Source organism: Pristis pectinata, chromosome 12 (assembly GCF_009764475.1).
Source record: "Pristis pectinata isolate sPriPec2 chromosome 12, sPriPec2.1.pri, whole genome shotgun sequence".
Classification (NCBI taxonomy): domain Eukaryota; kingdom Metazoa; phylum Chordata; class Chondrichthyes; order Rhinopristiformes; family Pristidae; genus Pristis; species Pristis pectinata.
The window spans coordinates 32694756-32714093 of NC_067416.1; the positions used below are offsets into that span (position 1 = coordinate 32694756).

General features: G+C 38.3%; 1 protein-coding gene across 3 annotated transcripts in view; it reads left to right on the top strand.

Annotated features, from left to right (window-relative positions):
• kif20bb (kinesin family member 20Bb) overlaps positions 1–3780 on the top strand; it is a 59445-nt gene extending 55665 nt beyond the window's left edge. For all 3 annotated transcript variants that reach the window (XM_052027634.1, XM_052027633.1, XM_052027635.1), the window contains 3 exons: positions 526–661; positions 2345–2484; positions 3001–3780. In XM_052027634.1, the coding sequence (XP_051883594.1) occupies positions 526–661; positions 2345–2484; positions 3001–3084 (360 nt within the window). In that variant the 3' untranslated portion in view covers positions 3085–3780. The remainder of the gene's footprint in view (positions 1–525; positions 662–2344; positions 2485–3000) is intronic.
• The last annotated feature ends 15558 nt before the right edge of the window (positions 3781–19338 follow it).

A 19338-nucleotide genomic window follows, 5' to 3' on the forward strand; every position in this document is an offset into this window, starting at 1 on the left:
TGACTTGAAATTGGAAATGCCCAGTTGAAATTCTGAAGTGATGTGAAACAACCTGGAAGTGGATGATGTGGGGTGAGGCTGGTGTGAGGAGAAGTAGTTTTCAATTACATAATTCTGAATTATGCCATGCACAATTTATAGGGTTGAAAACAAGCAAATGAAAAGCATGCTGATGAAATTTATTTCACCAAAGACACAAAGCAGAAACAACTTCTCACAAATCAATTAAGCATCTTCCTACAGGGTATTGTGAAGCACCTAGTCCTTCTGGCTTGTAAACAGTAGGAAATTAACTGGAGAACCAAGCAGACAGGACCCTCCAGTTTGATGCTGCAGCTTTTTTAAAGCAGATAAATGGAACTGTTGTTCCAGAATTGAATTTTTCTATCAAAATAAATTGCTAGTTAGAGAATAGGTGAAACTGACACTCTTATCTGTACAACATCCATTGCAAATACAAATTGACAATATGGCAAAAGAATGTTATGGAATTGCAGGGTCTTAATTCAAGATTTATTGTTTCAGGATGCAAAAGGTACAACTGATGGGTTGGGAAAAAATCCCTCAGTCTCAAGTCTCGGGTCATACAAAAGGAAAGATGGAACATTGCAGAAAATTGGAGATTTATTGCATAATTCTCCAACAGCTCTTCAGAGCAAAGGTTAGTACTCTCTATCTTGTTTGCCAAGTTGTAGTAAAATCTGTTTGTGACAACCAGCCTTGTTTACCTTTTGGGTCAAATTGTGCTCTCTGTGGTTAGGCTATTCAAACTGAAGCAAGTATCACACTTGCTGTAAATGCAGGACAGCATTTATATAGGGTAGCATAGTGGCACAGCAAGTGAAGCTGCTGCCCCACAGTTCTGGTGACCCAACGTAAATCCTGACCTCCAGTGCTGACTGTGTGGAGTCTACACATTCTCCTGTAACTGTGTGGGTTTCCTCCCACATCCCAAAGATGTGGGTTGGTAGATTAATTTGGCAACTGTATACTTGCCTTAATATGTAAGTGAGTAGTGAAATCTAGGGGGTGGTGGCGGTGGGGGAGTTGGTGGGAATGTGGGGAGAATAAACTGCAATTAGTGTAAACGGGTGTTTGATGGTCAGCATGGATTCAGTGGGCCGAAGAGCCTAATTCCATTTTCTGTGACTTTGTTATTCTCTACAATTCTAGAACTTGAAGATTATACAAACTTTCACATTTCAAATTGTGCATTGATTTAATATTTCATTGAGTCAAACCAAATCCAAAAATTTCCCGTGTTATCTGTGTATTTTTCAAATATATGTTGCACCCAGGTTACAAACAGATTAAATTTTACAGATATCCATAAGTCAACTTTATCCAACAGTTGGAAAATACACAAAAATCACTCAATACAGTAATCATTCCTCCATGGTATTGATATAAATAATGTTGATGAGGGCTAATTAACATGAGCATTTATTGTCTTCCTCTGCCTAGTTACAGTGCTAGAGAATGTCCCATGCTCAATGGCTGGTTTCAATAAGCTTGAAGTATCAGTGCATGTTACATTGTTTAATGGAGTGTCATTGCACAAGTATCAATAGAAGTGATTGCTTGTCAATTTCTGAAACAACTCTCTAAGTGGTCTCTTGAAGAGAAAGTGGTAGCTTGTGTTAAAAGAAAATAGTGTCAATTACTGCAGGAATGTTGTATGTAAACATGTTTTCTTTTAAGAATAGTTCTCATTTGAACTTAATAATGTTTCTGGGACCTCACTTGTTTGTATGGTGTGTCCATAAGTCATGGTGAATTGCTACACACATTTTTACAGCGTATTGGATACAGCACAATAACCAAAGCACAATTTCAACGTGAATTATGGCCTTTTTAAAATTATTTTGCTTTGATCAATATTTTTATCTTTAATTATTTTTTCATTACTCGGTTTTAATATTTTAGTGTTGGAGGTATAAAAACTGCTAAATTGCCTCACCACTAGTAAAGCCCTATCCCCAGCTATGCTACTTGAAGATTGTTTTGGAGGAAGGATCACCCACTGTGTTAACCAAGATGTAGTTGCCATCTGGGCTATGCTACTGGACTTGGGCAGGAAAGGTCGGAATTTGAGGAAGCAGGCTTGATCTAGCCCACATTAAGTCTAAAAAACTTTTAAAATGAATGAGTTAATGTGTTACACACCAATAATTGTCATTTTTCAGTAAAGTGGATCTTAATTGGATTTCAAGCTTACTTTTGACTTGATACAATACCAGCTCAAGAAATCTACCATAAAATGGTAGTGTTCATTACTAATTTAAATCACCACTTGTTTGCAGACCTTGTGGATTGCTTGTTTGTAATTTGCATTTGTTTTCAGCCAAAAAGTTAATGGAAACATTGAGCTCCCCCAAGAACCTAAAAGTGGAAGCTACCTGTAATAATTCAAAACCCAGAAGAACAAGACGGAAGCTGTATAAGCAAGATATATCATCACCCATGAATTTCCCATCTCAACCAGTAAGTGCACTTGTAGAAACCAGTAAATCACAATGCACTGGTTTCTTTCTATTTTTAAGAAGAACTTGCTTCTTTATAATTGGTAGTTTTTATGAATAATATTTATACAAGTAATACAAGAGTATAGTAAAGCAGATTTTGTAATGTTTAGTAAGTTTGAAATATTAAATATTATTACAGCTAAAAAGAAAAGCAAAGTTTTGCTTGTAGAACTAGAAAAAGAATTAGTAATAATTAGTAATATTTACATAGTATAATTGCTAATGCATTAAGAACAATCACTATTTTAAAAAACATTAGCAATAAACATGTTATCTGATCCAGAGCTGCAGTTGACGGTATATTTGATTTAATTGTAAATCAATAATACAATGCTCAGAATATCCTTTGATCTGTGAAAACCAGCAATCCATTATAGTTATTGATGGGAATGATTATGTAATTCAAATATCAAATTAGCTTTGGTAATTTTGTAACATTTACAGAATTTAACCAGAAAACTTTAAAACATTGCAGATAATAGAGCTGAATGAAAAGGAAACTGATCATTTAATCATGAAGAGGCGACTACGATCAAGGACCACTAAAATTACTAAGTGATCTTCATCCCTTGATGTACAGAATGATTTTATTTGTTTTAAATTGCAATCATGTACCTGTATGTGGACCTCTTGTCTGTAAAAAGAGGTGTAAATATTATGTTTAGTTGCTTTGTACATGCTGTAATTTTTACCCTATATAATTCAATAAATGCAAAGTAAATAAATTCTGAACTATAAAATCTGAGAAACAATTAAAATATGCAGCCAGGAATGGGGTTTTGTCGATAATTTAGTCCAGATATTTAATAAGCTTGATTTAAAAGAATGCATTTTATTTTGGTAAATTTTGGCTGTCTTGTTTCCTCCACCCTAATGGCTTATTGAAGTGGCTTTTAACAAGGGTAGACCCATTGTCCACAACAAGACAAGCTGATCACTTCACATATTTGTCAGGATCTGGATACCATGTGTTAAGGTAATGTCTGATACATAGATATGACATACAATGTAGAAAAATGCTTAATTTTTGAGGAGCACCCTTGATGGTTCATTGAGGATGTGGTTCCAAAGTCTCGTTAAATTAATGCTACATTACTTGAAACATACAAAAGTTGCTTAAATTATGGAAGACCTACTTTCTGAACACCTGGTTATATTAGTTAACACATGCATAATGGATATTATTGAAGCCGAGAAAAAAGTTCAAAAATAAAACTATTGAGGTAAAATATATTGAGATGAACACTTAGGATGTTTTGTTTCCACCATGACCCATATAGCCCATTTTTGACTTTTGTTGTGGTAGATTCCAGATGTACTTAAGATTAGGGTGGAAAAACTACAACTGCAGGACTATCTGCAGAAGGATATAATGAATACTTAAGTCTCAAACAAAATTTCCAACTGAGACTAAAACACTTGTTTCAATCTATATCTCTATGAAGACTTCCACCCACAAGGTCAATGTGATTTTATTTTTAAGAACATCCAGCCTTTCTGCAGCCTCTGGTATTTTGCAATTATCTTCTCATCCATTTCTGAAGATAGCTAATTTTGATAAATGTTCTCACTGTGTTTGAAATTGTGCATAATCTAGCAATTTAGTTACAATTTCTTAACACTGATTTTAGTTTTCCTTTGTTCACCATTGCTGCTTTTGTCTACATTGGATGTGTTGCATGATGTTCTAAGCAAATGTCACTGTCAGGGTTCCTGGGCTTTTGCTTGTTTTTGCTCACTTTTATAATTTTGGTCAGGTCGTGCATGCTTTTAGACTGTCTGCTGAGCATAAATGACAACTTTTACTGAAGATTTTTTGATTTCCTGGTCCTGAAAGCATTTTTGGTTAAAGTCATTGAATGGTTTTGATGACTTTGTTTTTTTTTATATCAAAGCACTCAAATAGGTTGAATGAATGAATTTACTAATCGCAAGAAAGTGGTAATTTCTGGTTAGTGTATATGTGCCCCAACTCAGTACTCTTCAGTCAATTAACACTAAACTACTAGTAAAATATAAACTACTGGAAGTAATTAGTAAAGTTGACGTAGTGACAAATGGATATTTTTTGGCCATGTTCACTTTGATGGAAGGGTAATACCCCAAGTATGGGACTGTGTGGTAAAATTAGAAAGTCCTTTCAGACCACTAGTAACATGTTATTGGTTTTTGATGTTCCTTTCTTTCCCCCTTCACTTTTCTTTGACCCAAGCGCTCTCCCTCTTCCTCTTTTTCTCTCTCCAGCACCTGCTGTTTCCACCATTCCTTTTGATCTTCCCTTCTCTTATCCTGAAGGGCCCTTGGCAGAGACCTCTGCTTCTTCGCTCAGGTCCTCGCCTTAATGGATTCCAAGCCTGACATGACGCTGAAATCTTCTGCCACTTCTGCGGCTGTTCCTTTGGCGAGGAGTCTTTGCCCTAGGTGTGGGCCCATCTCCTGTCTCCAGAATTCTTGCTCTACCTGAACCCCTTTCTAACTGCTGATGTGATGTTGATCATCTTGATGTTTTCACTCCCCTCACTTGTCCGTCCCCTTCTGAACTAGCAGCATTCTGATCACTAAGAATCAACCCTGACGTTACAAGAAAACCGTCGCTGACAGGTTTGATGATAGTGGTCTGATGAACCTCACAGAGGCCACATGCCAGCTCTTAGATATATCCTTGTATCTCCCTCGTGACTATAGCCCCACTACCTCATTTCCTTGGGAGATATGCCCTGCACAGCTTTCAGCTTTATAACCTCCCAGCCCACTACAGCCCATTTCTACCTCTTCCCAAGATCCACATGCAGGACTGCCAAGCAGCCCCATTGTTTCAACCTGCTCTTGCCCCACCAGATTAGTATTCACTTGCATTCTCTCCAATCAAATGTGCTGCATTCAGTGTTCACTACGCAGTCTTTACCTTGGAGAAACCAAATGCCGATTGGGCGCTAACTATGTGGAGTGCCTGCATTCGGTCTTCAGGGATGACCAAGCTTCCTGTTGCCTGCCACTTTAATTCTCCATCCCACTCTCTCTGACCTATCTGCCTGTGGCTTTCTGCACTGTTACAACAAGGCCCAATGCAAGTTTGAGGGACAGCACCTCATCTTCCAAGTGGGCATGTTGCATCCTTCTGGATTCTATCTATTCCTACAACTTAAAGTAACTCACTTTTCCTGTCTTTCAGAAATGCCTGTTGTACCGTAAGTCATCCATGGTATCGATTCAGTATTATTTCTCCCCATAGCCCTTCATTTGGCAATATTTAATGCTTTTTTTGCTTGTTCTTTCATCCTCTAACCCATTTACCAGAGGACCTCTGCAACCTACGTCCATGGCAACTGTAGCTTTGTGTTATCGCAGATGTTTCCTCTGTCCTATCTATCTTCTTCCATTACCACCTACGCAACTTAAAATTTTTTTCCCCAATTTTGAGGAAGGGTTTCTGACCTGAAATATTAATTGTTTCTCTTTCCACATTGTTGCCTGACCTGTTGATTGTTTCCAGCATTTTCTGTTTATATTTCAGACTTCCAGCATCTGTTGTTTTCTTTTTAATTTTGATATTGTTGGGTCCATTTGGAGCTACAGTCCTGCAGAGGAAAAAAGAATGTTTCTTCACAGCAACTAGTAAGAATTTTGTCTTACTTTGATTGTTGCAATTGGCTATGTGCAGCCTGATTCATCGTTTATTGTCTGATCGATCTTTCTCCACCAGACTGCTGATTTTATAATAAACAGACAAGGCTGCAACCTTCCCACCAGAGTGCATCTACTATATCATAAGATTGAAATTCTGCCCACTGTAATTAGCACTATTACATATGGATGAGGTTACAGGTTTTGTAACCAATTGATAGGGTGGGGGGTAGAAAGATGACACAGCTGTTTTTCTTTGAAATGTAGTGATCAGGTCACTATTTTCAGAATGCTTTTGCCAAAATTCTGCGTATAAGGAGTGCTGCTAATGGAAGCATGTTACATCAGGGATGATTCAATTACTGTCTTTCTCATGACTCCACAACGCTTACTTGTTCTGATCCCTCTCCCTTAACTCCCACATAATCGTATCTTCAGTGCTCTAGTGCTTAACAAAACTCTATGCTAAATTGTTCAATTACAGTTGTAATCTTTTTCAAAGTTAAAGCCTCTTTGGTTAATGTTACAGTAATGATAATTTTTCCTCTTTAATTGACTAAGGGCCCAATGATCAGACCTTGATAAGCTTCTGTGTTATAGCCTAATAGAAGATACCCATTTTTATTTTCTAACTAGCAGACTAATGCTGCCAAATAGAGCAGCAGTCAGATTGAACAGCAAATATCTCCCTTGTTCCATTGAGATAATTTTGCAAGCTTATTTTCCTTTTTTCATCTAAGATGTTTGAGACAAACAGGTTATTCGGCCTAATCAATTTATGGTGGCATTTAAACTCCACGTGGTTCCCACCTCGACATGTTTTCCCTCCTCATTTTTGTGCTTCCTCTGCCTCCCTTTAAATGCATCTGTACCATTTGCCTCAACCACACCCTGTGATAACAAATTCAAAATACTCAGCACAGTTTGGGTAAAAAGGTTTCTTAATTCTCTACTGCGTTTTATTTTTGGTAACTGTCTCACTTTGGAGGCCTTTAGTTATGCTCTTTCTTAGGCAGAATTATTCTTTGTACCCATGTAATCAAAACTATTTTTTTTCCTTAACAGCAAAGGGACTTTGTCTGTTCATTCTTTGCTGATGTGTATACTTTCACATTTCTGATATGATCCTTAGAATCTAAATTGTGCCTCTCAATACTTTTTACATAGTACTCAAGTGTGATTTTTATCAATGCTTAATATAGATCTAGCATAATTTTGCTACTTTTAAATTCTAGAAATCTAGAACTAAATCCTGCTTGATTTGCTTCCTTAAAGGCATTGCTAACCTATGATGCAACTTTTATTGAAGACTGTATTTGTACTTCGTGAACTTTTTTCATCCCCCTCCTCCCTCTCCTTTTTATATTAGTTATCTCCTTTCTATACTCTCAGACTTGATGCAGAGTCTTGACCCGAAACATCATCTATCCTTCCTCCATAGATGTCTCCAGCAGTTTCTTTTGCTCCACATTCAGTGTCTTGTTGCCAATTAAATATAGTGCATGATAAAATACACCAGACAATGCCTTTGCCTAACAACTAGTTGAATCAATTGTGATTAATACAACTGAAAGATTCACAACATAGTTTCAAACAATTACTTAACTTAGTTTCACAACTCTTTTAGTTACACAACTCTTTTAGATATTTGCACAGCTCTTTAGTTTATTTTCACAACTTCCAAAACTCGCCACTTGTTTTCAGATATTACCCACTCTTGATGAACCTGACTGGGGTTCGATCATGGCAAGTTCTTCTGAGTCCCTGACTCAGGGTTGTCTTCATTGGTTGGTCTCCGGATTCACTGCTGCTGGTCGTCTTGTAAGGCAACTTTTATACATCTCTTAGTTCTTTAGTGCCTTTAGACAGCCTTAATTCCGATCCTTATCTGCATGTGTTTCCTTAACTACTTCAAATTGCTGCTGGTGCCATCCTATAATTATTTTAACCATTTGGTTCCTAAATTACCAGAGTGGTTATCTGGGATTTGTAATCTATCAAATAGTACTTTTCCACATGTCAGATCCCAAATACCCCTACCTGCTTCTCCTGTCCTCCAGATAGCTCACAGTGGGATGTTTATAATGGAATAGTCCACAGGGCTGTAAAGCTGTCTCAGCTATGGTTTCAATTGAGACTGACCAGGCATTTGATTACATGGTTACTTTACTGTGCCCCTTTGTTCTGTGGTTCCCAACATCTCTTCCAAGGCAACAGAGTTTCCTCCTAAAGCATAATGGAATACTTCACATTGCTCTGGCTGCTATAATCTGCAATCTCTTGTGTCTCCTGTTCAGAAATCACCACCTTCAAGCATAATCATATTAGACAGAAGCAGCCTTATTTTGATTTCAAAAGGGAAAAACCTTGTTTGACTATCTTTACTGGCTCAAAAAGCAGACAGTAAACAATGGTAATGCAGTAGATGTAATTCTGAGGAAGCTTGCAATGAATTACAGAATGAAAGCATTGAACTTGCACTTTAGGCAAATCACTACAAACTGAAGTTCAAATTTAAGTCCAGTTTATTGTCATATGCCTTAGTACACGTATGCATTGGTGCAATGGAAAACTTACTTGCAGCAGCATCACAGGCACATAGCATCATATAAATAGTATTTACAAGAAAAACATAAATTATACACTTTTTTTTTACAAGAAAGAACACAATTAGAACAAAGTAGTCATAATGTTACTAAACTGCAGTGATTAGGGTTGAGCTTGGTTCCAGAACGGAATGGTTGAAGGCAAGTAGCTGTTCTTGAACCTGGTGGTGTGGGACTTCAGGCTTCTGCACCTCCTGCCTGATGGTAGATGCAAGAAGATGGCATCGCCTGGAATGGTGGGGATCTTTGGATGTTACCTACTTGCGGCAGTGCCTCCTGTAGATACTACTGATGATGGGGAGAAATGACGTCTTGGGTTGAGTCGACTAGTCTCTGCAACTTACATTCCTGTGCATTCAAATTGCTGTACATGAGATGCATCACTGGAGCAAGAAGGATTGTAGTGTCAGTGAGATGATGCAGCTTTGCTTGACACCATTCTGTACAGTGATAGGATCCGTTAGAAATCTGTTGATTAAGAGAATTACTTGCAAACCATCATTGAAAAATGAATTTTCCAGGCAGCCAGATTTGAGAAAGATGCTCCACAGTCCCTTTTATTGAAGAAGTCAAAGGTATATCGAGGCCAAGAAGGGCCACATACAGTGGTTGATGGTACTCCCTGCATTTCTCTTGGAGTTGATGTGGAGTTGAGATTCTGTCCATTGTTCTATAGTGCAATGTGGTCTGTGACCACATTGGAGGAGGCAATTCAGGAGAACCCTGGTGACAACATTCGCTGTGGCAGAAATCCCTGTGGTTACTACAATCAGACTTCTCACCTTTCTTGAAAATGATTGTGATTCTGGTGTCTGAGCTCCCCAACATGTCCTTCTCTTCCCAGATGTGGGAGATAAGCTTCTGAATTTGATACTGAACTTTCTTCTGCTATGTTGTTACTAAACTTGTGTCAAATGTTGGTTAGCCCACACGTAGAAATACTGTATGCAGTTCTAGTTGCCATATTATGAAATGGATAATAGAGGCTGTGGAGTGGGTGCAGTGGAAATTTGCAAGAATGATAACAGAAATGTAAGGATCAAAGGAAATTCCTCCTCACCCCCACCCTTCTAAACTGGTCATCGTTTCTGATCGCTCTTCCCTTGGTACAATGTCTGCTTTCTTGCTGATATCTCCGTAAGCTGCTCTGGGATGCTTTTCCATGTCAGTTGTAACACAAATAGTTTCTGTTTATATTGTGACTTATTTTTGAAAGAAGGATTTGTATTTCCATCATACTCTCTATGATCTCAGGGCTTCTCATTGTAGTTTATTGCCAACAAATTCCTTTTAAAGCACTATTAAGATTAAAATGAATAACATTTATTAAATTAAATAGTTAATAGCATTGATTACAAATCTCAAAATTAGAATAAAATCATTTTCAGAAAAATAACCTTTTAATATAGGAGATTAAGCAGCTAAATTTTACGCAGCAATCTCCCATAAATAATACACTTTAGTAATTAAGGTTGAGGGATAAATGTTGCCTATTACTCTGGGAAAAATCCTCTCATCTTTTACAAAGTGTTTGTGCTATTTATTTAATATGTATTTTAGACAGCAGGTAGAGCTATGTTTCACACCTGATAGGCAAGCCCGTTTAGAGCTGCACTGAAACACCGTGGAAATGCAAATCTTTCAACAAATGAGAACAGAAGCAACTGTTTCTATTTGTGCTACAACCTTGACACAGATCCTGTGCACTTGTCTCGATCCTGGAACATAAACCCATGACCTTCCAGCTGAGATGCAGGTGCTGTCATGAAGTTCCATTTGGCACCTTGAGGTAACCAAAATAATTAACATATTTCAGACAAGGAGGAATGTGTAACTTCTGTCTTGAGTAAACATATAACTTACAGCATGCTATTTCCAGAACTTCCAATTTGTGCTATAAAAGACGTTGCTTTTTGGTTTGAGTTTTACATCCCTTTAATTTACCATAGGAAAAGAGACTGAACAGGCTCTTGAGCAGACTTCAGACACAAAATAATTACATTTTTGAAAATACTCTTGAAAAGCTGAAGGGCCAGATGGTACTGAACCTGGTTCACCACAAAGATTCATACTGGCGTTCAAACCTGGATTGAATGTGGAGGATTGATTTTTGTTGGCACTCCATTACCTCAAGTAGAGAGTGAGGTCTGGAAGTCAATTGGAGAGTGCAGAGAGGTGTCCCTAACCCCCGGAAATGCACATGACAGGTTTTGATAGAAGGCAAAGCTGAGCTTGGGAACTGACAGGTTGGTCAAGCTATAATAAGAATCTTTTAAATGTCCCTGACACTCAGATATGGGGATGCACTGGGAAATGCAGAATTCTGAGACTTTTCTGTGATTTACTGACTGACAGAGGGTATCAAATATGCCACAACATTCCTTGCTGGCTCTAGGTGGCATTAACAGTGGAGCCCAGTCCTTCTGTGACTTCCCAGCATTACACCAGGTCAGAGCTGGCACAGAGTCTGAAGACCCATTGGTTTTACTGGGGATTCTAGGCCTGCAAATTAGGAGGGAAGAAGTAAGATGCTAATTGTTCTCAGAAAAATCTGAATTTTGCATTTCCCTGTGCATGCCCAGAAGACCAAGACTCACTTCATTTTAAAAGGCTGAACACTGATATTTCTTATCTACTGATTCCAGCCAGCATCACTTACCCCTGAAACACTCTGGTTTTTCCGGGTTCCCAACTTGATCTTAATCATAGTAAATGTACTAAAAAAAATTGTTTCCTATTTAAAGGAAAGCATTCTCCTTATATTGTAATATCAGTAGGGATACCTGGTATTGTTATTTTTTGCTTTAATTTCACATGATATTTTGGTTAGAAATAAGTTGATGTTTTTTTTTTCATTTTCATCTCTTCCTTTGATTTCTTGGGATGTTGCTATTTTTGGTTCCACCAATATACTTACATCCTTGGGAACTGTATCTCATCTATCAATATTCCTAGCTAGATTATCAGTTCCTGTAGGCTATAGCAACTTTTAAAGTTGAGAAGAATGAAACAGAGCTGAATTTTGAATTAAAGCAATACTCAGTAGAAATTAGTCATGAACCAACCTGATGATTACTTGGAAGTAGCACAGGAGGGAGGTCCTTCTTCCTGTTGACTTGGTAGCATGGTTAGCAGATGGCATTAGCTGCATCATTGAACACCAACTTTGCAGTTCTGGCATCAAATTATCATGGCATCAAATAATGTTTGATGTCATAATCTGACCACTCAGTGTACTTCCGTTCCAGCATTACAAGTACTTACGCCATTCTGCATATGGTGGTTGAGACACTCCACAAATGTGCCTTCATTCATTGGAAGTTATATGTTGAAAGAAATTGGTGCCTTTGATGCCCATACCTGTTCTATATCTATCAAAATCTTCTAATATTTTAACAACTTCTATCTGGTTATCCTCTGCCTTCCCTTTTTAGCAGAAAAGAGACCTAGCATTCACAAAGGATCTTCGACCTGAAATGTTAACTCTGTTTCTCTTCCCACAGATGCATTCCGACTTGTTGAATATTTCCTACATTTTTTGTTTTCATTCTAGCATTTTCAAGTTCTCCAGATGGCTGTATCATCCTGAAACTTTCCTTTTTTTTTGTAACTTGGAACCCAGAACTGTACGCACAACCCAACAGTGGTCTAAAATAACTAATGTGACATTTCAATTCTGTCCCTCTAGAAATAAATCCTAAATCTTGGTTTGTCTGCATTAAAATTTGTGGAGACCTGTATTTTCAAATTGCCAGATCCTTTTGTGTCTCTACTCCATGTAGAATCTCATTTTCTAAGTAATATGTGAACTGCTTCCTTTTGTTACCAAACTGTTTAAGGTCATAATTAATTTTCCAATTAACCACTTCATATTTTTCACTCCCCTTCTTGATCTTTGTTTGCTAATGTTGTTCAACTGGTTTTCTGAAAACTTGTTAACAGGGCTTTTCTAATCTGTAGTCTAGTTTTTCTGAGTTATTATCTTGAACCTATTGCATTCGGCACCATTGCCTGGATATTCACTTACTAGTACCAGACACAGTAGTGAATATAACCATGTTGGATTATTACACGTGGGCCGAGAAAATAATTCTATATCATTGAAAGAACTACTACTTTTCTTGTGTCTTCTGGACAGTTGATTTTAGGGTAGCTGATTTCCTTAATTTGTTTTCATTTTGCTCCTTTTAACTTTTTTCCATTATTAGTTGATCTGCAAATTCCTTCTTATAACATGACTAAACATTATAACATGATTAATCACCTATCCATGTCCTTTCTATCTCTGTTTTACTAATGGTGGTGATACTGGTATTACGTTATTTCTAATAAGTACTGCTGCTTCACTTCTCCTTTTCTCACAATTTCTAAACATGCATTCCAAGAAATTGGATTTCACCCATTTTTGGTGTGCTAAATCCCCTGCAAGAATTTGTGGAATTGGGCAAAAATAAAATAAAACAGTACTATGCTTCCTAGCAATAAACTTCCATTTGGATAAGACATGTGCACCTGAATCAGGAAGAATCACTTAAGTTCAAAGAGAATTCCTTACAATCTCCTCTCCAGCTGCCTCAAGATATCCCTTCATACTGTGCTGATGGGCTCTTGCTGGCGTCTGTAGAGAAGAATAGGAGACAATTTTTGCAGAGCAACTCCCTTACAATGTAAGGCAATAATGACCATGCAAACTGTCTTTGTTAATGGAGGTTAAGGAATACAGGTCCTCCCCAGGTTACGAATGTCCAATTTCTGCAAAACCCATACATCTGAACAAGTGTTTGAGTGACCGCAGGATGGACTTACTGGCTGCTGGGCGGCTGCAGGCATCTTCTGCCGCCTGTGAACTTGGTTCGGGGCTGCATTTCTGACGTGAACTGTCCAGATAACAAACAGCACACAGGAACGGAACCCTGACATAATCTGGGTTGAACCTGTAAGTATCCTCATTATATGAGGAGCAAATCTCTTCCTTTTTCTGCAGCTATCCTAAGGACCTAATATATTCATTGAGAGGTTTGGTTTAGCATTTCATCTGAAAGATTCATCTTGGAAGGTACAACAGGTGCTACTAGGTTGTCAGCGTAAATCTAACTCTCAACCTTCTGACTCAGGGACAATACTGTCATCACTGTGTCCCAGCTGATGCTTCTGTTCTTAATTATCCATTTCCTCAAATATCTTTCCATTTCAGCCTTCATTTCTGCTTTTCCATCATCCTCTGTGTATAATACTTCCTTCCCTCCTGTAAACATGAGCCCGTATTATCAGATTTCAGAGCTTGAACTGATGGCAAATATCTTAATGGGATTCAGTCCTCTAAGAAGCTTAAGTCATCTTTTTTTCTGAGTCACCTTCAGGGAAAATGATCGTAAAGTCTACAATCCCATCAGTTTCATATTATTTGATTGCCTTTTTTAGTGACTACATAATGTCTGATGTACTTCATACCACCAATTTGCACAGGCAAATATGGAAGTAACTTCTGCATCCACAATACAATGACATTAAAGTGTAATGTCATGAATTACCTGTTAATTGGTACTTTTGGTAACCTTTTTGGATGATGAATGTTAGTTGTGATACCTGGGACAGTCCACTATTCTTATTTGAACACTCCCATGAGATTTCCATGAACATATGGACCTACCTTCCAGTCAAGGTATATGGCACCTCAGCTTTGCTTTGGGTTGTCCACAAAGATGATGAAAGGGAATCCTAATCTGGAAACTTCCCCTCCTCTGCCATTGTGACATACATGAAATTGTATGAGCATCTAGTTTTCAGCAGCAGTCCTGTACCATCATGTAACCTTATAAAAGATGGCTGTATATGTCAGTGACTTCACCAGAACTCTTGACTTCACCAGAACTCTTGCAGTTGAGATGCTTGGTTACAATACAGGTCCATTATGGTCAGCTAAAGACATAAGTAGTGTCTCTCCACAATCCCTGCAGTTCACCGCCTGACAATATATGCACCAGTTATGCTGCTGCTTCATCTACAATTGAACCATATTTGAAAATAGCTGAATGATATTGCTTTTTTAATATTTTAATAAGTTTTACTAATGCCTTTCATGTATTTTGTAGTCTATCATTCACATGTTGTAGAGAAAATAATTCACCAATTGTGAGACGTGCCAGTTTTGCTCTCTGTGCCTCTACTTGGGCTATAGGGCTATTGTGCCTGATTTCCCTTGCTCTGTGGTTGTAAGCACACCTTGACAAACAAAATTTTGACATTTTTTTTTCATGGTTTTTTGGTCTTTTGAAGCACGTTTCTTTTTGGTTCGGGATTCTCAAAGCAAAACCTGGGCAAATAATGACTGCTCTTTTCCGATGTTCCTCCACTTTACATTTACATCTGCTATTCTTTTTCATTCTAATTAATTAAGCAGTAAAGTCAGGCCCTCGAGGCTTCAGAATTACCTAATTAATTGAGTCACGTAATTATGATATACATCATTCAATTAAACAAGAAATACAAGCCAAATGCCAAGGTTTAGATCTGGACAGTTATAAAAGGAAACACAATTAAGCTTTTCTTTTGATAATACATTAAATGCAGACATTTTTAAAAAAAAAGGAAACTAAGAATTTTCACCACGTACAGTATATCATTAAAAAAATTCTAGCCTCTTCATTACAATAGATATGGATCATTTTGATCATGCTTTGCTCTGTTAAAAACTGAAGTAATTTAATGCCAGCCTAATCTGCCTTGTTGCACAGAGGTTTCCCATAATGGAACTATTCCACAGAAGATACCCATTGATTCTCCTGGAGGGCAGAGGTGCTGTTTAACATAATACAACACACAATGTTGGAACAGTATTCATTTTATGTTTTCTATGCTTGGGGTGCATCGAAGTTAACTTTAAATTATTCATGAAATGGGATGTAAAGCAGAGATTCAAATTACTGAAATTTTAATAACAAAGTCAAAGAAGAACATTTTATGTTTTAGTTTGGTTGATAGATATGGAGAAGTAATATAATGTGCTTTAACTTTAATGTGCCCATGATGGCCTAAAGCACTAAGGCCAATGAATTACTCTTCAAGTACAATCATTGTCATGCAGGCAGATATTTTTGCATAAGTCCCATAAATGGGAAATGAATGGTCATTTTGTGTTGTTGTTTGAATATTCTCTCATCAATGAATAATGCCAGAAGACCTTTTTGAACACCAGAAACTTCATTTAATATCTCATCCAAAATACATTGCCTCAACGCGTACAACAATCCCTCAATACCACATCATAACTTTAACCATCTTGAGAACTGGGGCAAAACAAATGGTGCCTTTTTAATGCAGTAATATTTCTGTTGCAGTGGAACTGAATATGTAACAGTCAGCCAACGCAATACCACTCAAAATGAATTTCTACTCTAAACTATTCAATTCTACCTGGACCTTGAGCTTGCCATATCTGAATGCATGGTAAAGGCTCAGTCACGTAAGTAAAGTTGGTTCTTTGGGCTGCTTACTTTCACATAAAACAAATGATTACAAAATTGCAGATATAGAACTGAGGTTAATCTGTAGTGTTGTTAAACAAGGATCAGAAAGGATTAGTGGAATGGGTATTTCTCTTGGGGAAAAACTTCTACTTAATATGGTATCACATCTTCTGCTAGCAAGATCTACCAGATCTGCTGGCTTTTAAATTCTTAACTGAGCCAATGCTCCAGATTCCAGATTGTAGGCTGAAGTGTGGCCTTCCAGTCAGCAGAAGACCAGCCCCAGGACACCTGTGTTGCTGTGGCAGCTAATGGGGCAATGTAGATCTCTGCAGATTTACTGGCTCTTGGGCTGCTGAACCTGCACTGGGTTAAACCTGGCACAAGTCCTATTGAAATGAGTTGGAACAAATTGCTCTGTTTGGATGAGGGAGCTGGAACTTCCAACTTCGTGCAAGGTTCTTAATGAGTGAAATTAGCAAAACAGCAGCTGTGAAGACAAAGGGACTAATCAGTTGTAAAATAGAACGGCGAGAAGAAATTTCAATTTGATTTGTTTTAATTTATTTTAAGCATGTATGTGTTTTTAGTATTATAATTTTTATTTAAAAATTGCTAGTTTCTTTTTTCTTTTTAATAGATTTTTGTTAATTCTCTAATAGTCTACGTGGCCTTTTGAATGTTTGTGAATGTCTGAACCAATCACAGTTAATTTCAGTGATGCCTTCGACAGCCGCTGATACCAGGGCTGGGGCTTTACTGGCTGGGAAAGCTGTCATAGACTCATAGTCATACAGCATGGAAACAGGCCCTTCAGCTCACCGAGTCTGTGCTGACACCAGCCACCCGTTTACACTAATGCTACATTAATCCCATTTAAAAATTCTCTTGTCATTCTCATCAAATCCCCACAGATTCTGCCTCTCACCCACACTGCTGGAAGCACAGATGGGCCACTTGCACTTAAAAGGTTCCTGCACAAAAGCCTCCCCGGTCAGCTGGGAACTGAGCTCTCAGTGAAAGATTGCACCTATGACCACACTGGAAGGAACTGTGTGGTCTGAGCTCAGGTGATCGGCAATCTCAGGGGTCAGTGAAAGATCTGCCTCCATGTATTTCTGTCATTCCTTATCATTCTTGTGTGAACTCTGGGCTTGGAAGTGGTTCAGGAGTGTAGTAATTAGATTGACTTCAAAATTCATAATATTTAAATAATTCTTAAATTGCATTAATCACTAATTTGCTCTATTGTTCTTAACTCAACAGGTAGGACTCAGAAAAATGCCCTTTTTCTCAAAAATACATTGCTCAAGAATATATTTGAAACATTTTTATATAGTTTAATGTAAACTACAGAATCTATTGGCCTGCATCCTAAGGTCTAAAAGAGCTGGCAGCAAAGAAAGAATTAGTGATAATCTTCCAAAAGATCTCAGATTCCAAAATAGTCCCAGGGAGCTGGAAGGGAGTAAATGCTCTATTCAGGAACTGAGGAGGGAAAATAGAGAACAGACTAGTTAGCCTGAGATCAGCTGTAGGGAGATGCAGGAATCCATTGTTAGGAAGTGGAGATAAGACACTTAGAAAATCATATGTTAAGTGTCTGCCTGGAGGGAAAACTATGTTTACCTAATTTAGGAGAATCCTTTGGGATGCATCCTGCAGAGTGGAAGAAGAGGAACTAGAGGAAGAAATATATTGGGTTTTCAAAAGACTTCTGGTAAAGTATCACATAAACCGCTGTTGCATAAATTGGAATGAGTAGAGGATGAACTAAAGAAGAGAAAATGGGTCCTTTTCAGATTGCTGGACTGTTGCTTGTGGGATGCCATAGGGATTGGTGTTGGGAACTTGATTATTCAAATTTACATAAATGACCTGAAGGGAAATACAGCATGTAATGCATCCCATTCCAAGTTTGCTGATGGTTCAAAGGCAAGTGGGAAACAAAAGTCTGCAAGGATCATAGGCCCAGTCATTGTGTGGACAAAGTAGAGTACATGTGGGAAAATGTGGATGACATGGTGGTGCAGCAGGTAGTGCTGCTGCTACTTAGCTCCATTGATTGACATTTGATCCTATCTCTGGTGCTGTCTGTGTGGAGTTTGCATGTTCTCCTTGTGACTGCATTGGTTAACCCCAGAGGGACGAATTTTCCTGCATCCCAAAGATGTATATTGTAGGTTACTTGTAAACTGTAAATTCTCACCTAGTGTAGGTGAGTGGTTGGAGAATCGGGAAGTTAAAGAGCAAGTGACAGGGATTAGGTTACAGGGAAATAAGCGAAGAAGAAGATTGGTGAGATTGCACTGAGGGCTGGTATTGACACGATGAGCCAAATAGCCACCTCCTGTGAAAGTAAATACAGGAAATATGAGATGTCGTGTATTTTAGTTGGCAGAATGTGTCTAAATAGTGAGAAACCAACAAATACTTGTATATGGAGGGACCTGTTTTTCAGTCTGCCTGCTACTTTCTACCAAATGAGGAGGATGTGAACTCTAACTTCCTTGAGTCAACAGCCTCTGTTCCCATCATTGTGTGAGGAGCAGCAGATTGCAAGGTACTCCTTGGGTCTTCAGCAAGAATTCAATGCTTTGACTGCCACACTGGCATGGCTATTTTGCCTGCTGCCTGTTTCCAGGTGTGGCTGCAGCAATTGACAGACGTCTACAGTGACCTCCTGAAGTAATGGAGTCTCTCTAGCTATTGTTCCTTTGTCGAGTTAATGTAGAAGTTCTCCTTGAAATCAGTGGTAGACAAAGCTTCCTACTCAATGCCTCCTTCCTCTCCTCCTACTCGTTCTTCTGCCATGTCCCAGCACTCTGTTGGCCCAAGGGTGCGTTTCCATCTTGTGTACTCTGACTTTGGCTGTTCTCGCTGCTTGTCCCAGACAAGTGAAAGCTTGGAAGTATGGCCATCAAAGTCCCTATGTCAAAATGAAACTGGGTTAGGCTTATAAAGTTCTATCGTAGGCAGGGTTCTTCCTGCTGTTAAATGCTGGGCTTGTCCTGTGTGCTATTACAGCACTGCTGCATCAGCTACTTTTGCAACTGATGTCACAACTGCCCAGTCTTCAATGTCCAGTGTACGTTAACAGCACACAGACCTGAAAGA